Source organism: Trichoplusia ni, chromosome 2, assembly GCF_003590095.1.
Source record: "Trichoplusia ni isolate ovarian cell line Hi5 chromosome 2, tn1, whole genome shotgun sequence".
In the NCBI taxonomy this organism is placed as follows: Eukaryota; Metazoa; Arthropoda; class Insecta; order Lepidoptera; family Noctuidae; genus Trichoplusia; species Trichoplusia ni.
Window position 1 is genome coordinate 5,963,171 of NC_039479.1, and position 26,758 is coordinate 5,989,928.

General features: G+C 34.0%; 3 protein-coding genes across 3 annotated transcripts in view; 1 reads left to right on the forward strand and 2 right to left on the reverse strand.

Annotated features, from left to right (window-relative positions):
• The window catches only part of LOC113504850 (collagen type IV alpha-3-binding protein), a 38,611-nt gene extending 18,940 nt beyond the window's left edge, over window positions 1-19,671 (reverse strand). The window contains exons 1-6 of the mRNA XM_026887333.1: window positions 19,302-19,671; window positions 19,024-19,140; window positions 17,026-17,125; window positions 14,116-14,286; window positions 12,332-12,482; window positions 11,676-11,736 (exon numbers count right to left, since the gene is read on the reverse strand). Coding sequence (XP_026743134.1) covers window positions 11,676-11,736; window positions 12,332-12,482; window positions 14,116-14,286; window positions 17,026-17,125; window positions 19,024-19,140; window positions 19,302-19,520 — 819 coding nt within the window. The 5' untranslated portion in view covers window positions 19,521-19,671. The remainder of the gene's footprint in view (window positions 1-11,675; window positions 11,737-12,331; window positions 12,483-14,115; window positions 14,287-17,025; window positions 17,126-19,023; window positions 19,141-19,301) is intronic.
• Window positions 19,672-20,138: 467 nt separating this feature from the next.
• LOC113504842 (RNA polymerase II subunit A C-terminal domain phosphatase) lies at window positions 20,139-24,974 on the forward strand. The gene is made up of 12 exons (XM_026887325.1): window positions 20,139-20,445; window positions 20,880-21,027; window positions 21,487-21,624; window positions 21,863-22,113; window positions 22,243-22,385; window positions 22,517-22,850; window positions 23,007-23,242; window positions 23,375-23,520; window positions 23,874-24,023; window positions 24,234-24,382; window positions 24,560-24,606; window positions 24,768-24,974. The coding sequence occupies exons 1-12, from the start codon at window positions 20,228-20,230 to the stop codon at window positions 24,899-24,901; spliced, it is 2,094 nt and encodes a 697-aa protein (XP_026743126.1). The 5' UTR covers window positions 20,139-20,227; the 3' UTR covers window positions 24,902-24,974.
• Window positions 24,975-25,616: 642 nt separating this feature from the next.
• LOC113504861 (28S ribosomal protein S17, mitochondrial) lies at window positions 25,617-26,417 on the reverse strand. Its single transcript, XM_026887344.1, has 2 exons — window positions 26,209-26,417; window positions 25,617-26,033 (listed from the first exon to the last, which is right to left on the reverse strand). The coding sequence occupies exons 1-2, from the start codon at window positions 26,332-26,334 to the stop codon at window positions 25,674-25,676; spliced, it is 486 nt and encodes a 161-aa protein (XP_026743145.1). The 5' UTR covers window positions 26,335-26,417; the 3' UTR covers window positions 25,617-25,673.
• Between the last annotated feature and the right edge of the window lie 341 nt (window positions 26,418-26,758).

Here is a 26,758-nt window from a genome sequence, read left to right on the forward strand (position 1 = left end):
GGTTTATAGTAAATTATGCTTTAAATTGAATTAAAGCAAGGAGATCGAGTCGTGGAACGTGAATCGCCAGATGGTCGGATAGTGCCGTGTTCCACTATCGCCAGACGGCAATCGATGAAACTAGCTGTGTTTTACACGACGTGTTATTTAAGTAGTAGATTAAGTAAATTAATCGTAGGGAGTATTTTAATCTAGAGCGAAAGTTATACTTTGAAACAACGCAAGCAAACCAATTGCTTAGAAAATGATTAAGATGAAAGTCGATTATTTACATCAAAACATTCCTGTGTTTGTACGCCGAAAATAAAGTACCAAGTTTATCTCAATAAATAGTTTCAACATAACATCTTTAAGATAATGCTATCCATAATGTTGAAATTCAAGTGATTTCATTAATTTTCGTAAAGGATAACATATTTTTCATACTAACTCTTATAATAATGAGCTTCTAATACTGACCTTTAACGCGTATAGTATTTCACGTATTTAATGCTACGCCTACATGAATCATACATATTTAATAACAAAGCAATTAAGGCACAATGAAAATAAAATTTACGATCGCATGCAACTATTCTATTTAAATGTTTAGACTGCTATTAATAAATATTTGTCGCATTTTTCTATTTAACAAACCTTTGAACATAAATTCCTTAATATTACTTATTGCTTTATAAAAGTCACATCCATCCTACAACCCACGTTTTTAAACGTTAAGAAAATAAAACTTTCAGTGTTGAAACGAAAATCCCTTTAAAAAGGTATGCAAGTTATTGAAATAATTACGCATTTTTACATCGTTTTAAACAATGCATGTTTACGAGCATTACATAAGCATACACACGCATATTCAGTTGCATAATAATCATTAAACTCTAAGTAACATAAAGGGCTAGGCTTCAAAACACAATCACATTAATAGGAACCGATCAATGATAAGTGGGCACGGTTAATGAACTGCCACCCCACTACAGCAAAAGGGCATAATACTACCAACCATAGTGCCATAGTGAGACTAACATAAATATAAATACTATACAAGCAAAACTATGTAATGTGGCAAAAGTGACGTGTACTTTGAAAACTAAAATAAACGTTATTTTATAACGCAGTACGCAGTAAATTGATTAGTTATTTATTCAATAGGGATAAAAAAAATCCTATAAAGTGCTAATTATATCGTTTTAATGATCTTGTACAATTAATTCTTGTGAAAGCGAGCGTACCGTGTCTAGCTAGAAACAGAGAACAGAAGAAAGAACGAGTAGAAGATAGAACATCTTCCACAATCCGGGTAATTTTCGATTAACAAGACTAAAAGGAACACTGACACTTAAAACATGAATGTGACAAATGAAACTACAATGAATGACATAATTGCCAGCCCTTATTAGCGCGTGTGTAAATGGAACAGGCGATGTGGCCGACGTTGGTGATGTGGGTGATGTGGTGTAAGTGCATTTGGCACATTATCAATAATCCATTGTCCTATATCGAGTTACTGGAGCCATGCGACACTCGTTGACCTAGGCGTCGTGCCAGGTGGCTCCGCGTGCATAGGGCTGTCACTTACCAACGGAATTTCAATACTTGTACATTATGTTGTTGGTACGCTAGTAGAGAATGCATGAGGCATTCAATTCTGCTATTGTGCTATGTTCAATAGCATTGTTTACTGTATAGTATATGATTCGCACGAATACCGTGGTTTTCAATTGGTTTACGAATTTTCAGACGGCTTCAGTACCTTAGATCACGCCTACAACGTAACAAACTCACTAACTCAACCTCTTTACGCAATGAATAAGGATAAAAAAAAAGAAGAACCAACCCGACAAGCCAACGAATATCTCGTAAAAAAAAAACAAACTGTGTTTATGTTTACTGTTGCGTTTTTATTTTGTGGTTAGGTATGTTATGAAACTATGTCATATTGTGGTCAAATTTTTCGATGACAATTCACTTTCAACTATTGCTCGTGTACAGTCAGAAACATAATTCGGTTAACACAATGCAATAAAAGTAAATACACTACTACTACAAAGTCTTATAATATTATTTTTCACGAGCATGTTTTAACTATACTTGGTATCAAGCCTATTTTGTTACCTGAAAGCATAACAGCAACTGAGGGTACAACAGTTTTATAGCAATATATATGTGGAAGCATGACAGCACAATACAAGGCACGGCACGGCATCTCTTTTCCACAACACCAGCAATATTACTTTAAGACCTGGCGGTAGTCCGCGATCGGTTTTGAATATCTTGTTTTAACCGACTTGTGTACCTGAACGTACAAACGGATATTACCTATTGCAGGCAGGATTCTAATACGCAGCGCACGTCTCGATGACGCTTGACGCAAGTTGACGTTGCGTTAAACGCATAAATAATTACGCCTAAATATGTGGGACATTGGTATTGTTTGGTATGCAGAGTAAATAGTTGAGTAAAAAATTGTCTAAGGCAAATAATCAACAAGTGGACGCAATGAAAGATCAGGCGATTAATAACGCTCAGAGGAAAAATAAATAAAATAATTCTGCAATCGAAGAAATAGCTACTTCAGACGAATAAGTGTTGTAAAAAAATATTTAAATTGTTATTTTGCAATTGATATTTTTTATCTAAAGTTTTTTTTATTATTTCTGTTGTAGCGATAACCCTACGTTAATGTGCTGTATTATATGTTGCTACATTAAGATAACAACACACAGGGGGTCTTACGGTGTAAGCAAGTTATACGGGTTGCATTTACCTATTAGCTTGTTCGACATCCGTTCTATGCAATAGTATGTAAGTGTGACAGGTTGAATAGATTTACTTGTCATATACGTGTAGTTAGTTATGATGGTCAAATAAATGAACAATTTTGAAGTTGTGCCTTAGAGTTGTCACAAGAAAATTTATATGCAATCATGTTATATTGAACATAGATATTTATAGATAGGAGTGCCGCCAGATCGTTTAAAATTGCAACTTATTTATTATTAAATGATGGACGGGATCGCGAGTCGAACTGACGTCAGCGGCCGCTGACGTGATTAAGGACTCCGGTTGGGTCCGAAACTAATCGGGCTACCCCAATAAATACGCGTGAGTAAACCGTTACATCATTTAATAATGAATCAGTCTCACGATAGTTATTATAAAAACTTATTTATTGCCATTCATAGCCAGCAATGATGCCAATTCTTAGGTACAACATTGACACAAAATAAATAGTAATTTAAGTTTTTATTTTTAGTACCATTAGTACATATAAATGAAAATTATGAAGTCAACGTTATTGGATTTCATAAATACCTACAATTTTACGACATGCACTTTAATTGTTACAATATTCTAATAAAGGTGACACTTTTCAATGTGTACGAACCTTTATCCATATCAGATTATCCGTGCCTCGACCGCAGTCGAATCACGTTCTACATAAGGCAGTTTGTATGATGACTACATGACTCGTAATGTTCTATACTTATGTAGTTATTTATCGATCAATGGAACAATGACATATGGCAGTATATTGTAAATGGACAAATAGATAGAAAAAATATCATTTAAAGATATTATTTTATTCTACAAATTCCTCAATATTGTGGCAACATGTAAACTAAAAAAGAAGTTTTTCGTTAGAAAGGACGTTTTCAAACTTTAAAGAAAATCGTAAAATTAAGCTCAATGTGAGTTTCAGAAATGTATTATTTTTTAAAGCACATAAACTACACAGTCCAGTAAAGTATACAAAGGTGTGTTCACTAAACAATTAAATCTTTCAAAAACCTATCGCCATCAACATCTTTAAAACTGCAAGCTTCTCTAATATTTCAGTCCATCACAACATCACAACAGGACGTCATACACCACATTTGTCTATAGGCGAATCTCTACGCCACATTATCCACTATTGTCAGTTAATAAGCCAACCAACCTATTCATATTCTCCTATTTATCTCAAACAGCAAACGTGCCTTACGAATTAAGTTAAAACGCTTCATAGTAGACAACATTTACTTTTCACGTTTACACGATAAACCAACGGTTACTAACTTACTAGCATTTGAAGATATGCTAATATGTATATAATATGTATGGACCGTGTTGCTTTTCTGTTTTAATGACGAGACGACAGATTATAAATTCTCTTTTAATTTTTTTCATTCTTTTGCGGACTGTCAGTCTCTCGACTTCGAACTTTGAAAAGTACATTATGTGACATACGAAAATCTTTAATTCATTTTTTAACGCCCAATTAGAAATTCCACCGTTTTATTACATTGATAAATTTAAACCTAAATGCATTAGTACTAAAACTAGTAATTTGACAACTGTTTTGATAATGTTTGTGTTGTGTATGTGTTTGAAAATGACCTATAGCCTGTATGATTTTGAGTTTTCATCAACATAAATGACATAATTAGCACTATCAGTAAGTACTCTTATCTCGGGTTATCACCACGAATAATTTAGACGGTGCTTACTTAGTTACATAGACTTTGTACACATTGGGACACAAAAAACTTGCTTTTAAAGTCCTATGCTAATAATATGAAAGGGTAAGTTGGCAATTTTACATACATAATTATAATCGTTAAAACTTACTCATCCTAGACGATTTACAGGAAAACGCGTTTGATTATTGCAATCAATTGATAACTATGATTAGTAACACGCTATCACAATAAAAATTAAGAAAACCACAGTAATAATTGAGAAACTTCCTATTCTGAACTTAATTAAGCTAATAAAATGTCTAAAAAATATTGTCTACTGATATAGGTCGTAACTAAGTCGCATTGTTGGCGAAAATGACTATGAAACACTCACATATATTGCCCTAGATAAAATTACCATTACGTATTATAGTTATGAATATCACCTATGTTATTAACCTACTTAAACATCGTCTATGTACACGTGAACACGTTTCACGAAGTACACTCTTAGGGTCTATGCACATCGCACCAAATCCTACTTATATCTTGAACGCGAAAGTTTTCATGTATGGATGTTTGCTCCTCTTTAAGCAAAAACCACTGAACGGATTTAGACGAAACTTGGTATACAGATAGATTATGGCTAGGCTTAACACATAGGGTACACATATCCCAGTTTTTCGTACGATTATTAGCGGGCGGACCCGTGGACATCACTTCAAAAAGCGGTCATGTAAGATCTTCTGAAAAACGCGCGCCGTTAACAGTTTAAAATACATTGTGTGCATAGACCGTTACACAAAGCTATATAAAAGCGAATTACGTAACTTCAGCGTAAGAAATAATGAGCGAAAACTATAATTCTCATATCTTTAGGAACTCAAGGAAGTTTATATAACCAGAATGTACTGTCGACCGCATGTAACTGGTCGAAACAATTTAAGATTAGCTAAATTTCCGCTTAGAAATAAAGATCTGGTTGGCATAATAGTGTTACTACATAATATATGTGGTATCAACTGTACATAATCCTTTCACTTTGTTTTGTGTTACATTTTTTCTGTGTTAGATGCGTTCTAATGAGAAAGCCTCGTTTAATTACAATAATTATTATTGTTAATATCCTTTTACGTAACTGTGTGGGTTAGGCACAATTGTTTTGCGTTTTCTTTTTACAGTTGTTTATACCATTATAATTTCATCGTGATAAAAGTATTTTTTCAACGCTATAGACCGGAAAGTGACATTATTATTGGCTTTCCCTTCTTTTTGTTTAAAGTGTTTTACTATTTTAGTGCTTTCTGGTTTACGTAAAATTAAAATACTTATTGGTCTTCCTAAATTGATTCTAAGGATGGGTGCATGGAGATAACTATACTGGCGTTTTAAGGAAAGTACCAGATCGATCTGAGCAAGCCTGTGCCGGCAAGCGGCATGCATGCATCATCTAGCCTATGAATACTCTGTCACTTTTCAGGAAGATGAAGTAATTTATACACATACATTTGTCACTGTGGTATAATTCTTTCTTTATCTTATTATTCAAATATTCAACTTGCCCTTTTAACATTCTTTGATTCCATACTATCGTTGATAAAATCAATAATTAACTGTATGTAAAACGTGATTTTAATAGCAACATTACTCACGCTAGCTCTTGTTTAATATCTGATCGAGAAATATGTAACAGCATGCAATAATATTGCTTTCTATATATATAATAATAAACTGCTGTAGCTGTAATAAACTGAAATATGATCGCTGTTAATCTATACTAATATTATAAAGTTTGTTTGGTTCTATAAATGCGATAATCTCAGGAACTACCGATCCTTTTAAAATTTATTTCAGTCATAGATAGCAGATTTATTGAGCAATGCTTTAAGATTTATACCATTGCGCTTTGATTCATGGAGCGGATCAGTTTTGAAGTATGTTACAAAAAACAGGGGGAAAATGCGTGAACTGTAAAACTATTAACCCGATTTAAATCCTAACATATACCTCCATAACCACGTGGATGAAGTCGCACGCAACAGCTAGTACTGCACATTTATTTGTGGAAGTGAAAAACCACAAAGCACTATATAGAGCGCCGTCTCCTTCTTAAAAAAGCGTCTTGTTTTAAAGAATCGTAGTACAGGCACGGTATTGGTATTTAAAAGCATTCTCAACGAAGAACGAGAAAGAATTCGTGTTGACATTACTACTGTACGCTAGCAATGTTTTGATGTTTGATAAATAGTCAACATAACGATTGTACATTCTTAAAATACTCTGAAATATCAAGATCCCTGCTCAACTTTATGACCATAAAAGTTATTTACAAACTCAATAAACTGATATGACTCAATATCTAGATTAAGTTACAAATCAACAAGAAAGTGGAAGAAATCGAGTAGATATTAGTAGGTCAGTGGCGTACAAACTAGCTGTGCAAGCTTTGATCCGGCTGCCGTCAGACAAATGTCTAATGCATACCTAGCTGGGGGCCAGCCATCATCTGTTAAAGCAGTTGCATTTGTGGAGGTGGGATGGGACACTTTACGGTAAAGAGCAGTGGAGTGGTGGCATCTCGCTTTATTAACTGCACCAGTTTAATTTTAATGTCGTGGTAGGCCGTGAATTGATGATACAAGACTCGACTCGGACATCAAATTAGTAAGCATTGGTGAATGTTTGTTACTCCATCACGGAAGAACTACTGAATGGATTTGGACGAAATTTGGCCAAAAGATAGTGTATAACCTGGATGAACACATAGGATAGGAGTTTTTATCCCGATTTAGGTTCGCGAAACACACGCCGCTTAAATCATAAAACTAAAATGACAACACCACTTTCAAATTTCTTATTGAATCGAAATGGCGCATGAATTATTTATAGATCTCTGAGAGACTGTTTCACGATATTATCATAATAAATTCGAATTCACAGAAAATGCACCACATTCAATATCACATGTGTACCCATGTGTTTAAATATGACGAAATATTTATATAATACAAGAATAAAGGTCAAACGTAAATTGACCGATAGTATCGCTCTACAGTCTACACAAACTGGTTACTCCGGCAATTTTTTTAGCGAAAAAAGTAATGAATGGTCTCGAAAATCGTACATTGTTATTAAAAGTAGCCTCGAAAGAAAATATGGCCTTGGTTCACAATTTATATGGTTACTCCGGTAATAACTTGTATGTTTCGCCTTGTGCTAAATACCTGTGTAAGGGTGTAGGAATTCTGAAAAGTTAGAGCTAGCAATGCTGAGGTTGAGAATAACTCGATAGCAAAGTGGAAAATTGATTAACTACTGCGGCATGGTTGCGGATTCGATATCAACGTAAATAATGTTTTGATTTTGAAAGGTATGTAACATGCGTTTGGCTGTTTATACTTCGTATGTAGAAAGATGTTAAAAAGCAATTCATATAGGAACTTTTTGTTTTTTTTTGTAAATGAAATTACTTTTATAATACTGAAGAAATTAAAAAAAAAACGTTAAGTATTTTTAATATTATTGAAAATTTAATTTACAAAATTGTAGATGCAAATGGAGCCGTTAACACTTGTCTAAACAATTTCAACAGTGAAGAAATGCGAGTCAAAGACGACCAAAGGTAAACATGAAAGCAAAATCTATTTATAAGAAATAAACCATGCATTTGAAGTTTGAACGTGTAAACACCGCACTACGATTACACGAAACTGTAACAATGCTGAATCAACATACCTGACGTTGAATCTTCTTGAAAATCTTAAACTTCATATCGGAAAATTTTACGTCACTTCAACACAACAATAACATCACAAAACTTAATGGGAAAACTGAGAATATATCAAGGCTACAGATAAAAGCACAGAAATAGCGGGCAAAGTCAACGAAACACGAAAGTAAATAAATAATAAACGAAACCGAACGTGACGGACGTCCGTTTGGTGTGGCGTCCGCGCCCGAAGTGACGCTCGGATAGAAAATAATTCTGTGCACGATACAACACGATGCTAGCAAAACATTCTTCACTATGCAGCCAGTACTGATATCGGTTTGTGTTTTCACTTCCATAAAAACATGGAAAGTTATCTATGCATCATAGTGTATAGAATAAGAGAAACACAAATATAGTTGTTTTTGTTGTAGTTACATTTCTGTCTTTTCTATGCACAGCTTTCGTTTTACGATGGTGGTAGTTTATTGTTGACATACATTAGTAGTTTACTATCATCCATCATCATTACCATCATTTGGTAGACTCAGGTTTCAGGTCAATGTTTGTTTTTCCCTGATTGTAAAGTAACAAACTAACAAGGTAATACTCTTAATAGGTATCCGTAGACGCATTTTCTCACTCAGAAAAGTGGCATAATTTATAGTGTGTCAAATCTAAAATCGAATTGGTCATGAATTTTACTGTAATTAATTAGTCAGAGTGTACTTAGTATATCACTTGCTATTTTCATTTGATGAGAAATATTATGTTTACTAAAACGTAATTCGTTTAAAAGATACCGCTTACATATAAATTAAGACAGTAGCAAAAATACAGGAAAATGTGTATCAGAGAGCAAAATAAACATTGTTATCATTAAAAGTTGACGACAAATTAGTAATCTAACGGGCACGGTTCAATGATAATACAATTTATTATTAGAAACACTATGCATCATACTAAGAATAAATAAAAATGGACATGAGTAATTGTTTTGTCGCATGATTAAAGATTTGGATTAAAATGAAGTTCGGGGCTTTCCTGAGAAATATGTGTAAGCAAACCATGAGTGAATATGATTTAAAAATATAATTATGAATGTATATACACCGTGATTTTTTAGTCGTCTTACAAAAGCAGCCCAGTTCATGTATCCAATGACTAGAACACGTTCATGATAAAAAAATAGGTTTTCATGAGATTTGAAAAAAAAAAAAAACAATTTTTATTCAATATTATGCTGCAATTCGTAGTTTTTTAGAACCACAGCTCAGTTGCAACGCGGTCTGAGCCTTGTAACAATGGTGAGGGGCGCGGGCGGCGGCTTTTTTATCATTTTTAAGAGTATATTTCAGATTTCTCTTGTTCTTAGTTGATGATAAAAAAATAATAATCGCGACTAGGGGTATTTTACGTCGGATACATGAACTGGGCTACTTTTGTAAGACGACTAAAAAATCACCGTGTATAAAAATAAAAAGTTATTTGATGAGATGATGAGATGAACATACACACTGTGTATGTTCATCTCATCAGTTCCTCTTCGCGATCAAGCGGCTGGAATGATTGGCATGAAATTTGATAAGCAGGTAGCTGACACTTTGGGCTATGACTTGTGATTTTATACGACTTCGTTAAAGGAGGGTAATGTTTTTGTACATCCAAGTGGGCGAAGAAGCAACAGTGAGGTGTACAACAAACAAACTAGAAAATGTTATTAAATTATTTTAATGTTGATTATGAAGTCAAATGTACATTTATTGATTAAGTAAATCGTATTCAATGTAAGGTACGCCCATACAATATGACACAGCTAAAAGTCCTTCAAACGTCATGTGTCTTGTTTTACACTGTATCATTTATTATAAACGTCTAAGCAGGAATATATAAATTATGTATAGTCGTCTACTGAAGGACATGTCATGGTGAGTATTAATACAATAGAAAGCATAAATAAAAAAAGCTTAAGCAGACAAATATATGCTTAATATAATATACATAAATGTTATAAACATTTACAACAACATCGAAAATAAAAAACGTTTGTACTTCCAGCCTAGAATACCACCAGAAATGTTCAAGAAAGACGCACAGCAAACGCACAAGAAAAAGCCCTTAGATTTTATGTTGTCCGTGTCATAGTTAATGTAGACATAATTAGGACCTCATAGGAACTAGCCCGCCACACACGCCCGTCATTGCTAGTCCTGTAAGCCACGAGTATAGGCTTGGTGTGTCCCAGGCTAAGCGAAACGAATTAACTCTACACAACGCAATGAATTAAGAAATATTAAAGCTGCAGCAAAGAAATGGGACTGACATATGAGTGCAGCGCAAGTGCCACTTAAAACTTCACTTCATCACATTATGTGTCATTCTTGCATACCCACATTTTAGACTATCCTTACTTTAATTATAAATGCGAAAGTAACTCTGTCTGTCTGTCAGTCTGTCTGTCTGTTACGCTTTCACGTCTAAACCACTGAACCGTTTTTAATGAAATTAGGTACAGATTTAGAGTTGACCTTGAGAAAAAACATGGATAGTTTTTATCTCGGACTTGTGAAGAGTTCTCTTGGAAACGCGATATAACCAAGCTCGACGCGGACGAAGCCGCGGGCGAAAAGCTAGTCCTAGTATATTAGAAACCTATAAGCTGATAAACATAAGCTATTTTAAAAACGACAATGTTTGATCTCAACTAATTTCTGAAAGTTTGATCAACTCAAAAAGTCGTTAATCACGTCTCAAATTGGATATAAAAGGCGCTGTGATTAGAAGAAATAGGTAGGTGAACTAATTACTATCGTTACCGATCGATGTGACTACAGATTATTAAAATTGACAGGGCCCCCTGATATCTACTGGTCAAATTTAATAATCTAATTTTAATAACCAGGGGTTTTTTGTGATGTATTCATATGTTCAAATAAGTGACCTATATGTATAATAACCAGTTACAGATACAGTTACAATATCCATACATTTAGCTACAATTATATCTTACTTCTGCCTATTTTAAAACAATGTGTGACATTGTTAAGTTAACGTAAATAATTAAGAAAACAACGAATATAAAATAAGTCAATTTTTTGTATTGTTAGTCTGGAATCATTAAAACTACAATGTTGTTATTTTAGTCACAATAAAATAATATTTTGTTGACATGTAAATTAAATGTTTCAGTCTTTAAAATAAAATTGTTGGCTTTGTGGAGGCGAAACGTCAGAACTCATGTAGACCGCAGTCAATTCCAAAAATATAACAATAAAAAGAAATATACTGAGGAAATAAACGATTAATATTTGATGTTCTATTTTTATAGTAAAGTGACATCTACTAATGGTAAAAATGAAATAATACATTAAAAATAAAGTAGGTTTTATGTGACGCAATCCCTAATAAATCGTACGCACAATGTTTTTATTTCTTGATAGAAAGATAAGCCTTATTTTGTGACGTTAACGTTCACAAACTTTTGTTCAGACCAATAAGATTTGTTATTTTATCTTAAAATAAGCACTTACCTCGTGATCTGGTCCTGGTTTCGATGCCAATCTAGCCTCTGTCAGCTGATTCTTCAAAGCCCTATAATAAACAACATAAATTAGAAAATCGTTTAAACAAGTTTTTGTTGTCACTAGCGCCATCTATGTTCAACACCTAGTACTAATGAGCCGAACTACTGTAGGTGGGGTTATTTTAGGAACTACAAACCAGTTTTTATATTTATATTGTTATAATTTGTCAAAACAAATAATGATTGAATAAACACGTCCCAACACTAAGAAAGTGGATTTAAAACTTTTTTTATTTTGATGAAAGCAGCAAAGTCAGAAAAAAATACAACAAAATTGTACAGTTTTCTAATTTTGAATTAAGAGTTACTCTTTTGATGACTTGATGGTGTTGGAAAATATCCTACTAATATAAACGCGACAGTTTCGGTATATGGATAATTGCTCCTCTTTCACGCAAAAACCACTGAACGGATTTCGACGAAACTTGGCATACAGACAGGATAGTTTTTGTACCGATTTTATTTTCCCGTGGGATCATTTTTGTTTCATATCAGCTAGTCATCAATAGATGTCCAGAAAAGAAAATAGTGGGATCATTTTCGTTTCGCATGAGCTAGTCATCAATAGATGTCCATAAAACACAGTTATGTAGTTGTCCTCACATGTAGAGCTCCTCAGCCTGCCTGGCCTGCTTCTCGCGGCGGCGCAGCAGCTCGGCGCAGTGCTGCAGCGTGGCCAGCGTGGCGCCGCACGTCGCGCGGAACGACGCGCTGCCCGCACGCACCGCGCCCGCCTGCTGGGACAACTCCGTACCTAACAACATACACGGGCATTTTAAATAGCAGTACAATATTAATGGCTGGGAGAAATGCCAAGACGGGTTATGACATATCATATACATGGGTGACTTTTGTAATTTCACCAAAAACCTTGAACGAAAAATCTATAGTGTACGATTATATGAAAAATATTAAATCATTTTTTTTTTGTTTTAGTTACATCACTGAGATAGGACTAAAATGTACGGCCAAGCAATGAGCAATAAATTTTCCAACACAAATTTTCCTTGGATATTTCGAAGAAACTAATGGCGACGACGGCCAGTGCAACTTGTTGGAAAACATGAAAATTAAAAAGTGACTGCATTCTCAAGATTAAGTAAATAAACGCTTTATAAACATAACAAGTAAATCATAAATGAAATTTTGAGGCTATTTATTGTCTTACTCCCTTCGTGGTGTCCGTGATTACAATTAACCTTAATAAAGTACGCACAGTTCATGAACGACCAAGATCATGAGAAACATCTTTGAATTCATATCATTCTAAAACTCACATCAAGACGTTGTATCCAATCATAGTGCAATCTTTTAAATCAGTTATAATTGTAATCACCTTAAATAAAACAGAATGTGTCATTTAGCGCGAGGCTAAATCTTGATTAATGATTAAATTATTTATAGAATTTTTAACAAGCATCAAAATGAAATATTATATCTGGTTTTGAGATAAACGTACAGAAATTACAAGTCATTTGCTTAAAAAGTACTAAACCACACATACATACATTTGTAGTATCTACATTTATAGAGATTTCTTTACGCAAATCAATGTTGAATGTCTCTTGAAGTTTAAAGCTGTTTCTCGCTTTCAGAAGTTAGGACAGCATAAATAACCCAATCTCACCACAAGAGTGAGTTTTAGACGTTTATATACTGGTACTACTCTTGATATCAAAATTGAGAAGCACGTATTAATACGAGCCTAAGAGATGGCGGTAGACCGTCAGCATTTGTTTAACTTTGCACTAAGTTTCTGTGTACAAAACTATTTTATCTCCCTTTGACTTAATACTACATGACACCGACCATTGCAGTGTGATAAATGACAATTAAAATACTACAATGTAACTATTTATCTTTGTCCAATCCTGTACATATGTATGTCGTTTGCAATTAAAGTAAAGACATTCACGTTGTTTATCCGACACGACTCCTAAACTACTTTCCAGATTTTAATAAAATTTCGACCCCGCGCTTACATCAATCGAATCAATTTATAGTCGCAACAATCGTGGTTTTTTTTACCTAAAGTTACCGGCACGGATCTTGAGCGCCTGGCGGAAGAGAGGGATCGCTTTGCGCATCGTATACTCATGACAAAATAAAACACCAATCAATTGATTCTTGAGGTGCATGCAAGTGCATGAAATAATGAATCACATGACGGCTATGACGCGATGCGCTGCAGGCCAATCACTGCACTTAAGTCCGCTCCACGCCTCTCTTCATATCGCAAAAGGGACCCAAAAAATCACTTCTGCGCAGGTGAAGATAGGCGCTCAAGATCCGTGCCGGTAACTATGCCTTCCAACCAACACGCGGACTATTATATTCTACGTTTTACTATCTATCTCTATCTAAAAAAATCCTCAGTACAAACTGACCATCAGCAAGTTTAACGGCATCAATAGCTTCGGACGCATCATCATTAATCTGGGGGCAGTTCGCGACGCACATGTCGAAGTACTGCTGTAGTTGGACCGCCTGCTTGGACAGCAACTCGTTGTACGTGTCCAGTTCAGCGATCTTCTCGGCCAGGCGTCTGGCTGTGCGACCTGGTGGATCAAATATAATATAAGTTTGTTTTAGTTACAAGTGTACCGTAAAAGGTTATATAGGTTAAAAGTGACACTAAAGTCTATGGGTACATGTATAAAAGATAAATTAGCAACAATTGAAGATCAATTCGATGTACAATTTTTTTTTGATGGGATTGTATTGAAGAAAAAAAACAATGCTCTCGACGAAAATATAGTCAAAATATGTATAGTAGACACGGTTCTAATGTTTTGTGTATAAAAGTTAAAGAGAAAGGGCTTATGTTTTTGTGCATGAGTTGCAATGTTTATGAACCACTCTCTCATCGGCAAAAGGACTAAAATGCTTTAGTGACGTAATAGCTTTTTATATTAGTCTTTAATTTTCAAATACTATAACAAGTGTAAAAACACTTCCTTAATCTGCCGATAAGACTTCATAATGTTTATACCTGAAAGCTTTGAGAACACTCACATTAAAACACGTTGCAGATAAGTATTATCTTAGAGTGGAACTATGATAATCATGTTAATGAAAACATTGATATCAGTTTACTAATATCGAAGTTTTGAATCTATCAAGATATATCAATATCCTAATGATTCGAATAATCTTTAAGTGTTATGAAAATACTAAGTTATATAGGAATAACGCATAGATTACGTGTATGATTTTAATATCCGCTTAACGTCACGTAATACTAGCGTAATTATATATTGTGGCTTAGATATTTACCTACTACATACAAAAATACTACTGTACCATATACCTATAATGTTTTTTTTTAAATTCCAGTCATTAATCTGACAAGTGCTAAGGATAAGATAATCTTGTAATTTATTAGTAATAATTAAAATAACCATTAAGTAACAGTAGTGTTTATAATGCAATCGATTGAAACACACGAAATGAGAAAAAACATGCAAAACTTAAATGTCAAAGCACCGACTCGAATTTAATAATGGACTATACTTGGAAGCAATTTCCTTCATGACAAAAAAAAATATATGAAAGAAATTTAAAGGGGGGAAAGAAATTTTTACATTAGTTTTCATTAACATGATTATCACTTTCGCCTGAATTTTATCGTTGCACCAATTTAAATTACATACCAACCTGTAACTATTCCTATATTCGATAAAAAAACCGTCCATACAGAGAAAGATTATTAACATCCATTGCATAAATCACCCTATTTGCTAAATGGCATAGGAAAGAATATAAACTCCATGAATTTATATACGAAACAATAACAATGCTACAGAAGTATCAACATTTCAATATCATAACTACTTGTTAAGCTAGAACGTAATAGACAACGGTAAATTACATAGTAATGTACTGGAAAACAATAGAATAAAAAACATAATGAATCTGACTATAGTACCTGACCTTTATGCTAATTATAACTAGGGGCCGCTAGATGTAACCGCATCTCTAACTTATCTATTATATTTTTAATAGAATAACAATGTTTTGTAAGTATTATTGTAGAATTACAATAGCTTGGTTTTACTTATCACTTAGCTTCACATCCCTCTTAAACTTTAACTGTGTTTGGGTTTGTATAAGACTCAATATTATATAGATAAATGAATAATCCTTTTGGTGGACTGAGTAATACAATACCGTATGAGACACGAGTTTTACCTAATGAACTGTGTTAACATTTTAGTAATTAGCCTGCAAAACCACTGTGCACGATGTGTCGCGCGTTCTATCCCCGCGTAGGACAAGTGATTTTGTGATCCTTTGTGTATAGGACTTGAATGTTTGTGAAACCCTCCGCGACATAAGGATTAAATACCTTACTGCGGGAGTCGCTTTTTATTTAAACTAAAACAAAATTACTTGTAACATAACTAAACTATTACGAGTATCTTGTGCCTGCCTAAATTTCCGTATTACCTAATGTGTCTTATCTATCGCTTTAATTTAGTCTCAATACATTGTAATAAAGAAAAACTTTTAATGACTTAAAAAAATACATTCTAAAACTACAAATTTAATTCTATGTGTCATTATGACTCCAAATTTTAAAGTTATATACTTGAAGTAACTGTTAATTCAGTTCTAATTAAAATGATAAGATCAACACAAAACAAGTTTACCACGTGACTGTTACGGTATTTTATATTTAAGTTACAAATAAATACTTTTTACATTGTATACATTTTTCCTGTTATACATTCTTAAATGTATTGCGTCACAACCGCGCCATATTAACGGACGTTGTGATACGATTATGTTACATAAATATAAATAGCTATTAGCTGTATGACTTACTGCGGCAAATAAAAGATTAATATAAACCAACTAATTAGTGCGATCGGGTAATTACTGTATAATTTGGAATTATTAGAAAGTGTGTTTAATTTATTTATACTAATCTATTAGATATTTACCAACAGGAAAGAGAAAAATACACGCCTGTGCTATGTATAATATACAAAGCTGCTTAAATCGATAAGTTTGGCCTATATTGCTGGGCAAAAGTAATATGGACATGGAACAAACTATTCAAAACTATTTCTGGCACTTGAGGATTTGCGATTTCCGATCCCAATAAGTGGTATCCTGGTTTTCTTACCATTTCTCAACCCAGGGTTGGCTATATAAAGTATATTTTCTGAATAATTAAACGAAAGTACTAGTCCAGGTGAGTCGAGACTTAAAGGGGTCTGCTCCAAGAAACTGCATAAACTATCAGAAATTGCTACTAATAGTAACTTAAAATGAATAATGTAAATATTAACCATGAGAGCCAGTGGACTGCAGCGATGTAGCTGAACCATGTCTCCGCAGACCACCTCCATTTGAACTGCTGTCTGAACTGGTTCCATATCCCGATTCCACCTGGCGAATTATAAAAAACATGTTACATTTAAAAGTTTTATGGTAATATTACTTGAAGTAGTGTGTTCTTTTTTATATTGTGTCTGTTGAAGTGATCTTTTGGGAGGGTGAATCAATATGTACAGTGCATTTGGCACTACTAGACTTGTTCCTCATTTTAATCCACATTGGAACCAAGAAAACAGCTAGTAGTAGTACAAGAGAGTCGAACTATGATAGTAGGTAGTGGTTTTAACTTATCATTGTTATCCAGGGACCGACCCGAGCAAGACTCATTATTTTTGTACAATGTACTTTAAATTAAATACAGTAAAAAACTTTTTTGTCGTTATTTCAAAATATATGTTGAAATTACCAATTTATTTTTGAATATTTCGTATACGTAATTCCATCAAAAAAATAATCGAAACTACCAACAACACGTAAAGCAAATAATACCATAGAAAATATGTATTTACAGAACAATCAATTATAAAAGACAATAGCATAATACTTTATCTTTTATCAGTATTAGTCAGAACGTTGATAATATCGAGTACCATAAACCCGCCGCGAATTCGATAACAAACCATACATTATTGAGATAACACAATGATGAGTAATTCAAGAATAAATATACTTGAAAATAAAATAATTGTATACTTAATGTGCCCCTACAGGAGAATTTGGAGTAGTTTAACAATCAATTGGTTTCTATTGTAAGCAAAATGGCTTTGTAACGCAATTGGTACTTGTAAGGGGCAAATGACAATACAATCTTTATACAAAATGAAATTTAAATATATTCATTTTAAGAATATGACAATTATTAGTGACAAGGCAGGTTTCACTTAGATTTTCCACCACATAAACCATTTTTGCCAACAAAAATATCTTGATAGTAAGAAGAAAATGCTGAATCTTATTTACATTTGTATTACAGTAAAACATATACTTCTTGTTCTCATGTGCCATGTTTCAGGTTATCATGAAATGGCATACTATTAAGATATTATCATAATATAAAGATAATCTAAACTCATAAATTCAAGGATTTAATTTCATACTGTCAAGGTAAAACTTATCAGCCATGATAAAAACTAACAAGGACTTTACTCAAATATGTAAAAACACTTAATACTTGACATGAACTTTAACATTGAAAATGAAACAGAAGAAGAAATGAAGGTGGACTCTGCAGGTGTGTTAAAAGTTAAAGGGAGGAAAGTAACAATAATGAATTAATCTGAACTACTAGATAGCATTATATTCACTGCTATGTTAGTGATCACTAATTGCTACCTTTATGATCAGTTTTTGTGACATTCAAAAAACACTACAAGGTAGCACCTTGAGTAAAGTAGATTTAATTTCATATTATTTGCTCGTAATAACATTAATATTCATTCAATAATTACTCTAACTGCAAAAACAGTATTATAATACAAAACAAAATTATTGGCTGTTGGCATTCCGTTATGATTAGCAAGTGTTTGATAACAAGACTACAACATAAAGTACTCTGATTAAATGTTATAATTATACTATGTAAGTTGTACTTTGACTCATATAAATAAAATGTAGACAAAATAATAATTTATTTTTATTATTAGTATTACAACCTCCTTGGATGAATCAACCTTATTTATAAAGTTTCTCAAGGTGATTCAAGTAATTATATTAGTAGTTAACATGATTGGGTTTTTTTTTTTTTAACAATTGGTTTCAAGTACTTTAAACTTAGAAAGAATGTAAACAATGTGAAAGGATGTTATGTTGTTGGTGAGGGTTTGAGTGTAAACAAACAGTTTTGTCCAATGTTGACTTAATATAGTTCAATTAGGAATTATAATGCATATGTTAAATACTTTTTTGGCATTATTGCTTCTTGATACATAAATAGTGTATGTTATACTCACTTTAAAAGACTCCAAAACATCAATCCATTGCTGTTTTTCTTCCGGGCTCGCTGCCCTCAAGTACCAAACACAATCATTTACAGAGACATCAAATCTGCAGTCATCAAATTCGTGAGGCTGAAATAATAAACAACCAAGGTCGAATATCTGAATATTAGATCACATGCTAACGCTGTTTGTTTCAATGCAGAAACATTAACGACACAAAAAAGACAGACGCAACAAGGACAAATTAATTTTTTATTGGACTTCGTCAGTAAACTAGTATGCATAGTCACCTTGACTTTGGCTTTCTTCAGACATAAGGCACCTCGGCATCCAAGATTACTTTCCAGTTCGCTCTTGTAGTACGATAAAGTGGAATCCTTCAAAACAATAAACCTGTCCTGCCAACCATGAATGTAATTTGTCCATTTACTCAAGTATCCGCGAAGTTCGGGATTTCCGCCATCCTCTAGATCCGAATTATCGCTCACTGTTATATTTTCTTCAGTCATGTTGCAAATGTTAAGAATTATTATTTACATTAAATTCTACAACAAACAAACAAAACGAAAAATAATAATTATCAAAAACTCGTTACATGGGAAGATACACACAACGAAAATTGTTGCTGTTTTTTGACGTTTAGTAATTCCGTTCCATGGACAACAGAACCATTAAAGCACAGATAGTGAATTTCAAGCATAAGGTAAATTGGTTGACATGCACGACATCATGTGACAAGTTTAGTATTAAACTGTTACTTTGCGAGATAGTTTCTTCTATTTTTATTGTATTTTACTGAGTCCAAACATCCAGTATAATTGTAATTCTAAAATTCCTCGTTCCTGTTTTTCTGTAAAAGCTACCAGCTCTATTTAAAAAGCTGAGTGGAAAATTTTAGTTGGTCATTTGCCACTTTTTGTCTTGCCTACTTGCTTTAAGTTTTATTTACGGAAGTTGTAAACACTTCTTCATCACATTATTAATAAAACTATTTAGCTTAAAACATCTATGTTGGATGGTTTCGTTTTCTAGTTTCGGAACGTTTTTTGTTTGACATTTCAGTAAGTGCCACTATTTCCGGAAACAAGAATCTTTTGCGCATTGATTTTAGCCGTCTCGCGTTTCCATTGGGTAGTAAACGTTAACCGCCAAAACTATACAGTATCGGCCAATGGAATAACGCCATTCTACAAATAACGCGCCATATCCGTTCAAGATGGCCGACAAAACTATGCCTATTTTTGTTCCATCTGAAAAACCCGTAAAAGTTGTTAAGTGGAAAGTAAAACAAGGTGTTTTTGTGTCGCAAGGACAAATATTATTTTTATACAACGATTCATCGGGCCAAGGCACCGATTTAAAGAAATATAAAGCTGGTCGTGCTGGTACTATCTCATCGATCAAGGTGAAGGAAGGAGACATTGCAGAGCCTGGGTAAGTGACGTCACGCTGTAAATGCGCTTTTAAATAATTAATAATAATTTTGAAGCATGATACTCATAGTAATTAACAACTTTTTTGACTATTTACATCGATATGGTTCCTCTTAAATAATAGTGCAGTTGCATTGTTTGCGCGGCAAATACAACTGCTGCAAAATCTTCCCGCCTAACATATAACCTATAAATCTTAAATCTTAAAAATGTAAACAAATAAATTAATGCTCTTTAAGTTTGTGGCATTAATTTCCATTTATTATCGATTATTTTCTAGATAAGTTCTTATTCTCTATAATTTCATAATAGTAACCGAATTTATCTCAAACCAAAACAGTCCCTTGCCATCTATTTGTAAACAACAATTCATACACCCTTACGATAAGTTTTAGTCGATCACTAGAATAATATAAAATATTTTTACATTTCCAGTCAAGCTATAGCAGATCTAGAAGAATGCCGGCATCCTACCGTGATGAAGGAGATGTGTGCAGAATGCGGGGCCGACTTGAGGACCGACGAGGTCACCAACAGGGACGTCGCCGTTGTGCCCATGGTACACTCGGTACCTGAACTGAAGGTAAAGAAAGAGGATTTATGTAAATAAACTAAGCACATAATATACATAAATATAAAAAAAACAATAATAAACAACAGGTGTAAACAAAAACAAACAGTTTCAAGCAGGTAACTTAAAGCACCTATAGCCAACTACATGATAAAAAAATTAAGTTAATCCAGTTGATTGATGTTTAAAACAAAAAGTAACTTTTTGTAACCTTAATATATTAATTGATTTTGAGACAATGAACTTGTATTATGTATTGTATTGTAGTAAAATTCTTGGATTTGATACAAGTTATAATCTACTCTTAATTATAACTTCACTTGCGATCCATACATTAACTTGTCCTTATGAAGACTTTCTGTTATTAAGCTTTTACAGATAGACAGATACGAGGGCTACATTTCTTAAACAGTTCATGATAAAAAAGTATTTTTTTTTCGAAGATTTCATTGCTTTTCTATTAAATTTCAGGTGTCAGAAGAACTAGCTCAAAAACTAGGTCGAGAAGATGCTGACCGTCTTCTGAAAGATAGAAAGCTAGTATTGCTTGTGGATTTAGATCAGACATTAGTTCACACTACTAATGATAACATACCACCTAACTTGAAGGTACATTTTCTACTAGTTTCTATACTTCTATACATACCGTAATATTGTCTTTAAAAATCACTGATTAAAAGTATAAGGCAATTCTTTTTGTCAACCACAGTCCGTTGTACTAAACATATTATATTGATTAAAATAATTATAAGCATCAGATGTCAAGTTAAATACAAAGCAATAATACGATAAGAAATTATTGTCATTACAAGCAAAAATATTTTATCCATGCCTTTATCATTTGCAGGGAGTCCTGCACTTCTTTTTGCGAGGCCCGGGTTATCCCGGCCGCTGGTGCCACACGCGGCTACGGCCTCGCACACAAGAGTTTCTTGAAAACGCTTCCAAGATCTACGAACTTCACGTTTGTACGTTCGGAGCGCGGCAGTACGCTCACGCTGTCGCCGACTTATTAGATCCTGAAAAAAAGTATTTCTCACATAGGATATTGTCTAGAGATGAGTGCTTCGATGCTAGAACAAAGGCGGCGAACTTGAAGTAAGTATTGGAATGATTGATCAATTTCAACTATTTAATAACAAAAGCCTTCTACGATATATTTTTATCCTTATTTATTTTCCTGTCAAGGTTAGGTTAGTCAGTAACTAAATATATCGAAATTTCCAGAGCTTTGTTTCCGTGCGGTGACAACATGGTGTGTATAATAGACGACCGCGAGGACGTGTGGCGACACGCAACCAATCTAATCCACGTCCGGCCTTACTCCTTCTTCCAGTCTACAGGAGATATTAATGCTCCACCACCTCCTGGTAAATATTTGTATAGTTTTTTTTTCTGAGCAAATGTGGGCATTCAATTTTTGATCATACAATGTTTGTTGATTCTCTATACAATTCAAGTTTTTATGCTTTCTTACAATTTCAACCTATTTGCATTACAGTTGACGAGAAACCAAAAGAAAAATTACCAACTGGCAAAAACGGCGCTCAAGTCAATCAAATGCCGACTTTAGATGCCGAGCCCGAACAAAAAGACGCATCAAAAAACAAAGAGAATAAGGAGGAAGGTAGTAATGGTAAAATAGTATCTAAGGATGTGAAAAAGGATAATGCGGACGCTAAAGACAGTGAAGAGGCTGATCAGGAGAGCGACGAGAGGATAGCGCAGGACCCGGCCGAGCCGCAGTGGTTGGAAACCTCAGACGGACAGATAGAAGTAGAGGACCCTGATGACTACTTAATTTATCTCGACGATATACTTAAGAGAATACATAAGTAAGTATTTGCCAAAAATATTTACGTTTTATTGTCATGTTTAAATGTTCAAAAAGTAGCCTTACAGTATAAATGAACTTGTATAAGATGACAGACTAAAGCTACTATCTTTGTAATAAAAATGTTCTGTAATAATGATAACTTATATTTTTACAGGCACTTCTACGAGCATTACGATAAAATGGGCAAGAATCAAATTCCTGACCTAAAGACAATAATACCAGAAGTGAAAAGTGAAGTATTAGCTGGTACTAGTCTAGTATTTAGTGGTTTAGTGCCCACGCACCAGCGGTTAGAGACTTCGAGGGCTTACCAAGTAGCAAGGAGTTTAGGAGCCGAAGTCACGCAAGATTATACTGATAAGACTACACATTTAGTGGCTGTGAGAGCTGGTATGTATTTGCAGATATTAAAACACTTGAAATAATTTAATTTCGATCTTTTCACTAAAAAACTTGTTCCGACTACAAAAATAAAGGATGGCATTAAGTTATAAGCACTTGAAAATACTTTTTTATTTGTAGGTACGGCGAAAGTGAACGCGAGTAGGCGAATAAGCGAAGGCAAAGCGAACAAACTACAAGTTGTAACTCCCGATTGGCTATGGACGTGTGCAGAGCGGTGGGAAAGAGTCGACGAGAGACTGTACCCTTTACAAAGAGGTGGACAGGTACAGTACCTAAAGAATAATGTTCTCTTCTACAATAGCATATTGTTTCTACAAAGTCTCGTCATTTTAGAGTTTTTGAGATAATTAAGGAATTGAAGAGAACTTGACAAATAACGGGACATTTGGTCACCCGTTTTTTAAATTTTGACTCCCCATCTAAATTCATGGACGGATGATTTCATGGCGGAAAGAGTCCATTCATGGACTCTTTCCGCCCTTGAGAAGGTAGATAGGTATAGATGCTGGACCCTTACTAGCTAAAACCACCTGTCAAGTTGGATTCGCTTGAAATCCTACACTAGATTACTTAGTGTAAACATAGATGTGTACATGAGCATGTTCGTGGTCCACAGAGCAGCTCGCGTCGCCCCCCGGCGCACTGCAGCAGCCCGCCGCCCGCGCCCGCCGCCGCGCGTCGCCGGACTCCCTCCGGACGGTTCATGGACACCATCAACCCACTGCTGTCCTTCTCCAGCGACGACATCGCTGATATGGATCGAGAGGTAACTACTTTTACTGCAAACATGCTACTGTAGCAGACACCAAAGTATTTTTTGTCGTACTGACCAGAAAAAGAACATGCCTTTCTAAATAAAAGTTGTGAATAAATTCACTAAATTTCAACTCACATTAAACGAAAATAATGATTTAAAACTTTACTCATGCAACTAAAATGTTAGTCCTCAAAGATCTACATGATATACATGTTACAGGTGGAAGATATATTCAATGAATCTGACGAGAGTTCTTCGGATGAGGAGAAGCCAGGTGATGATGACTTGGATGACGAGGAGAACCCGCCTGAGGATAGACTAATATCTGCCAGTGCTGAAAACAGCATGCAGGACAGTATACAGGAGAGGTTAGTAGTTATTTAACATCTATTGGTACTAAAAAACCCTTTTTTAACGTTTTTTGGTGCCTAGTAACAGAACATTTTGTTCTATAGTAGACATAGTAATTTCATTCAATAGTTTTTTTTTCACAGTAAAATACTTACTCTTTGAAGTTTACAATTTTGGTATTTTATTCTTTACAGGTTACAAGATTCACAAGAAGCAGAGGCAACAAACGATTCGGAAATGGGTTAGTATTTGATTTAAATAACGAATTTAGTAACTTTAAATATACTCCAAATTAGCTTTAACGAACTTTTAAGTCATAAATTGATTAAGCTGTTCTAATATTTTTCTTAATCTTTTGCATAAAATTAAGTTAACAAAACATAATTTTTGTATTCTCTATAGATGATGAACCCCGGCCCCGAAAGAGACCACGGACGTCGTCACCACCATCAGAGGAAGAACCACCAGATGACGACGATAGTTCATGGAACCTTATGGGCGCGGCACTCGAGAAGGAACTGCTGGCACAGGACTGATGTTCACCAATACAAGCAATCTTAACAAATTATGGAGCCTATGGCTTAAAATAAATGCTCTTTTCTTTAGTAATATTTTGTTTTTTTCTGAATGATCTGCCACGTAAGAATGACTTATACCTATGATTTTTTGAAGTACAAAATATATATGTACTGTTGTGGCTTATAATCCTGTTACAATCTAGTCATATGAATCTGCTAGAACGCCATTACAAGAAGGCAACTTAAAACAATTAAAACAATTACAATCAATAAAATAGTGAAATACAGGCAATATCAGTGAGTGTCCATGAGAATTCCCCTTCCCAAACGAAAAAAAAAATAGGCAATATCAGTGGTTACATCTTCCTACCTAGTAGTAACTAGGTCACCTAGGTACTTTCAAAGGTTAATACATAATCTTGGTATGTCCATTTGTCTAAATTTTTTTTTTAATATGTCAAATCAAAATCGTTTATTGCATTCCGTTATGTACAATTACAGGTGGTAAAGATAAAATAAAATTTAGAAACAATAACCAATAATGGACCCTGTCGGGCACACAATTGTTGCAATATAAAATAACAATATTATCAAATAATAATATGATACCACAATGTCTGGCATCTACCTAAACCAAGGTAAAATGATTGAGTATGAACTGCTCAAAATGTGTGGTTTCTAAAGTTTCCTTGTAAAATGTGAATGCTCAGTTGCTAATAATAAGAATACCCAATTATAGACTACATAGATACTTTATTTCTAATTATTTACACTAATAACAAAAACATTTCTAAATGGCATAAGGATCATTCTCATCAAATACATGGAATTTGGTGTATGTAGGTTTGGATGTGAAGTCTTTCTTTCCATCTTGCCAGCCTCTGCTTGGTGCTTTTTCATAGTCAAAGGTAGAATCCAACTTTCCGTATATCTCTGCCTGCCTCTCCATGTCCTCTCTGTACCTTTCTTTAGCCACCTTCTTGCCAGTTATAGGATCCGTAATATCACCAAATGGATATACAACCTCTTTTACTTCATGTGTGATCAGCTTTGTTAGCTTTTGAGGCAGTGATTGAATTAGAACAATGTCTCCTGTCTTGCACACTTTTTGAGGATCGTGGCAGTAATAGAACTCATCTTTTCTGAAGTACTGAAATTGAAAAGGATACTTTGTAGTGTGTGATTACAGGTAAACAACAACACAGCATTTTTTTATAACAAATAACATTCATTACAGGCAAAAGGAAAAGTTGGAGTCTACGGAAGGGAGTTCCGCCTAAACTAACATCAGTTTAACACAGCTTTAAGTTAGAAAATATACAAACCATTAACAAGTTTTCGTCCAATTCTAACCTCTTAACTCTTATTTTGGCAGCATTTTGTTTTACTGTAGGAACACATTGACCTAATAAAAGAAACTTTCTTGCTGTTTCAACAACATTACGCGCCATTATACTGATTAATTAATGAAACAATTAATAATCCTATATTTTTCGGGACAAACTCGCCTGCATAACCAAAGCAAATTCAGATTTCAGAAACTGTCAATGTCAAAAAAATATCATTCGTATCAATGACATGAATAGAGAACTGACAGTAAAAAGATCGGTGGGATGGACCTGTGAATGATTAGAGATGATGAAAAAATGCAGATATAATAAAATTTATCAAGACCTATATGTACATTATGTAAAATAAAGTAGGTATGGAGTGAACGCTAGTTTTTTCATTTCAATAAGGCCCGATTTCGATTCAATATAATCAGACCTCATTTTCCTTTTAAGAGGCATCTAGATTTTCACTCTACTGATTAAATATACATTCGTTGTTCCCACTCAAAAGATCCCAGAATATAAAATTTACTCGTTCGAGTGA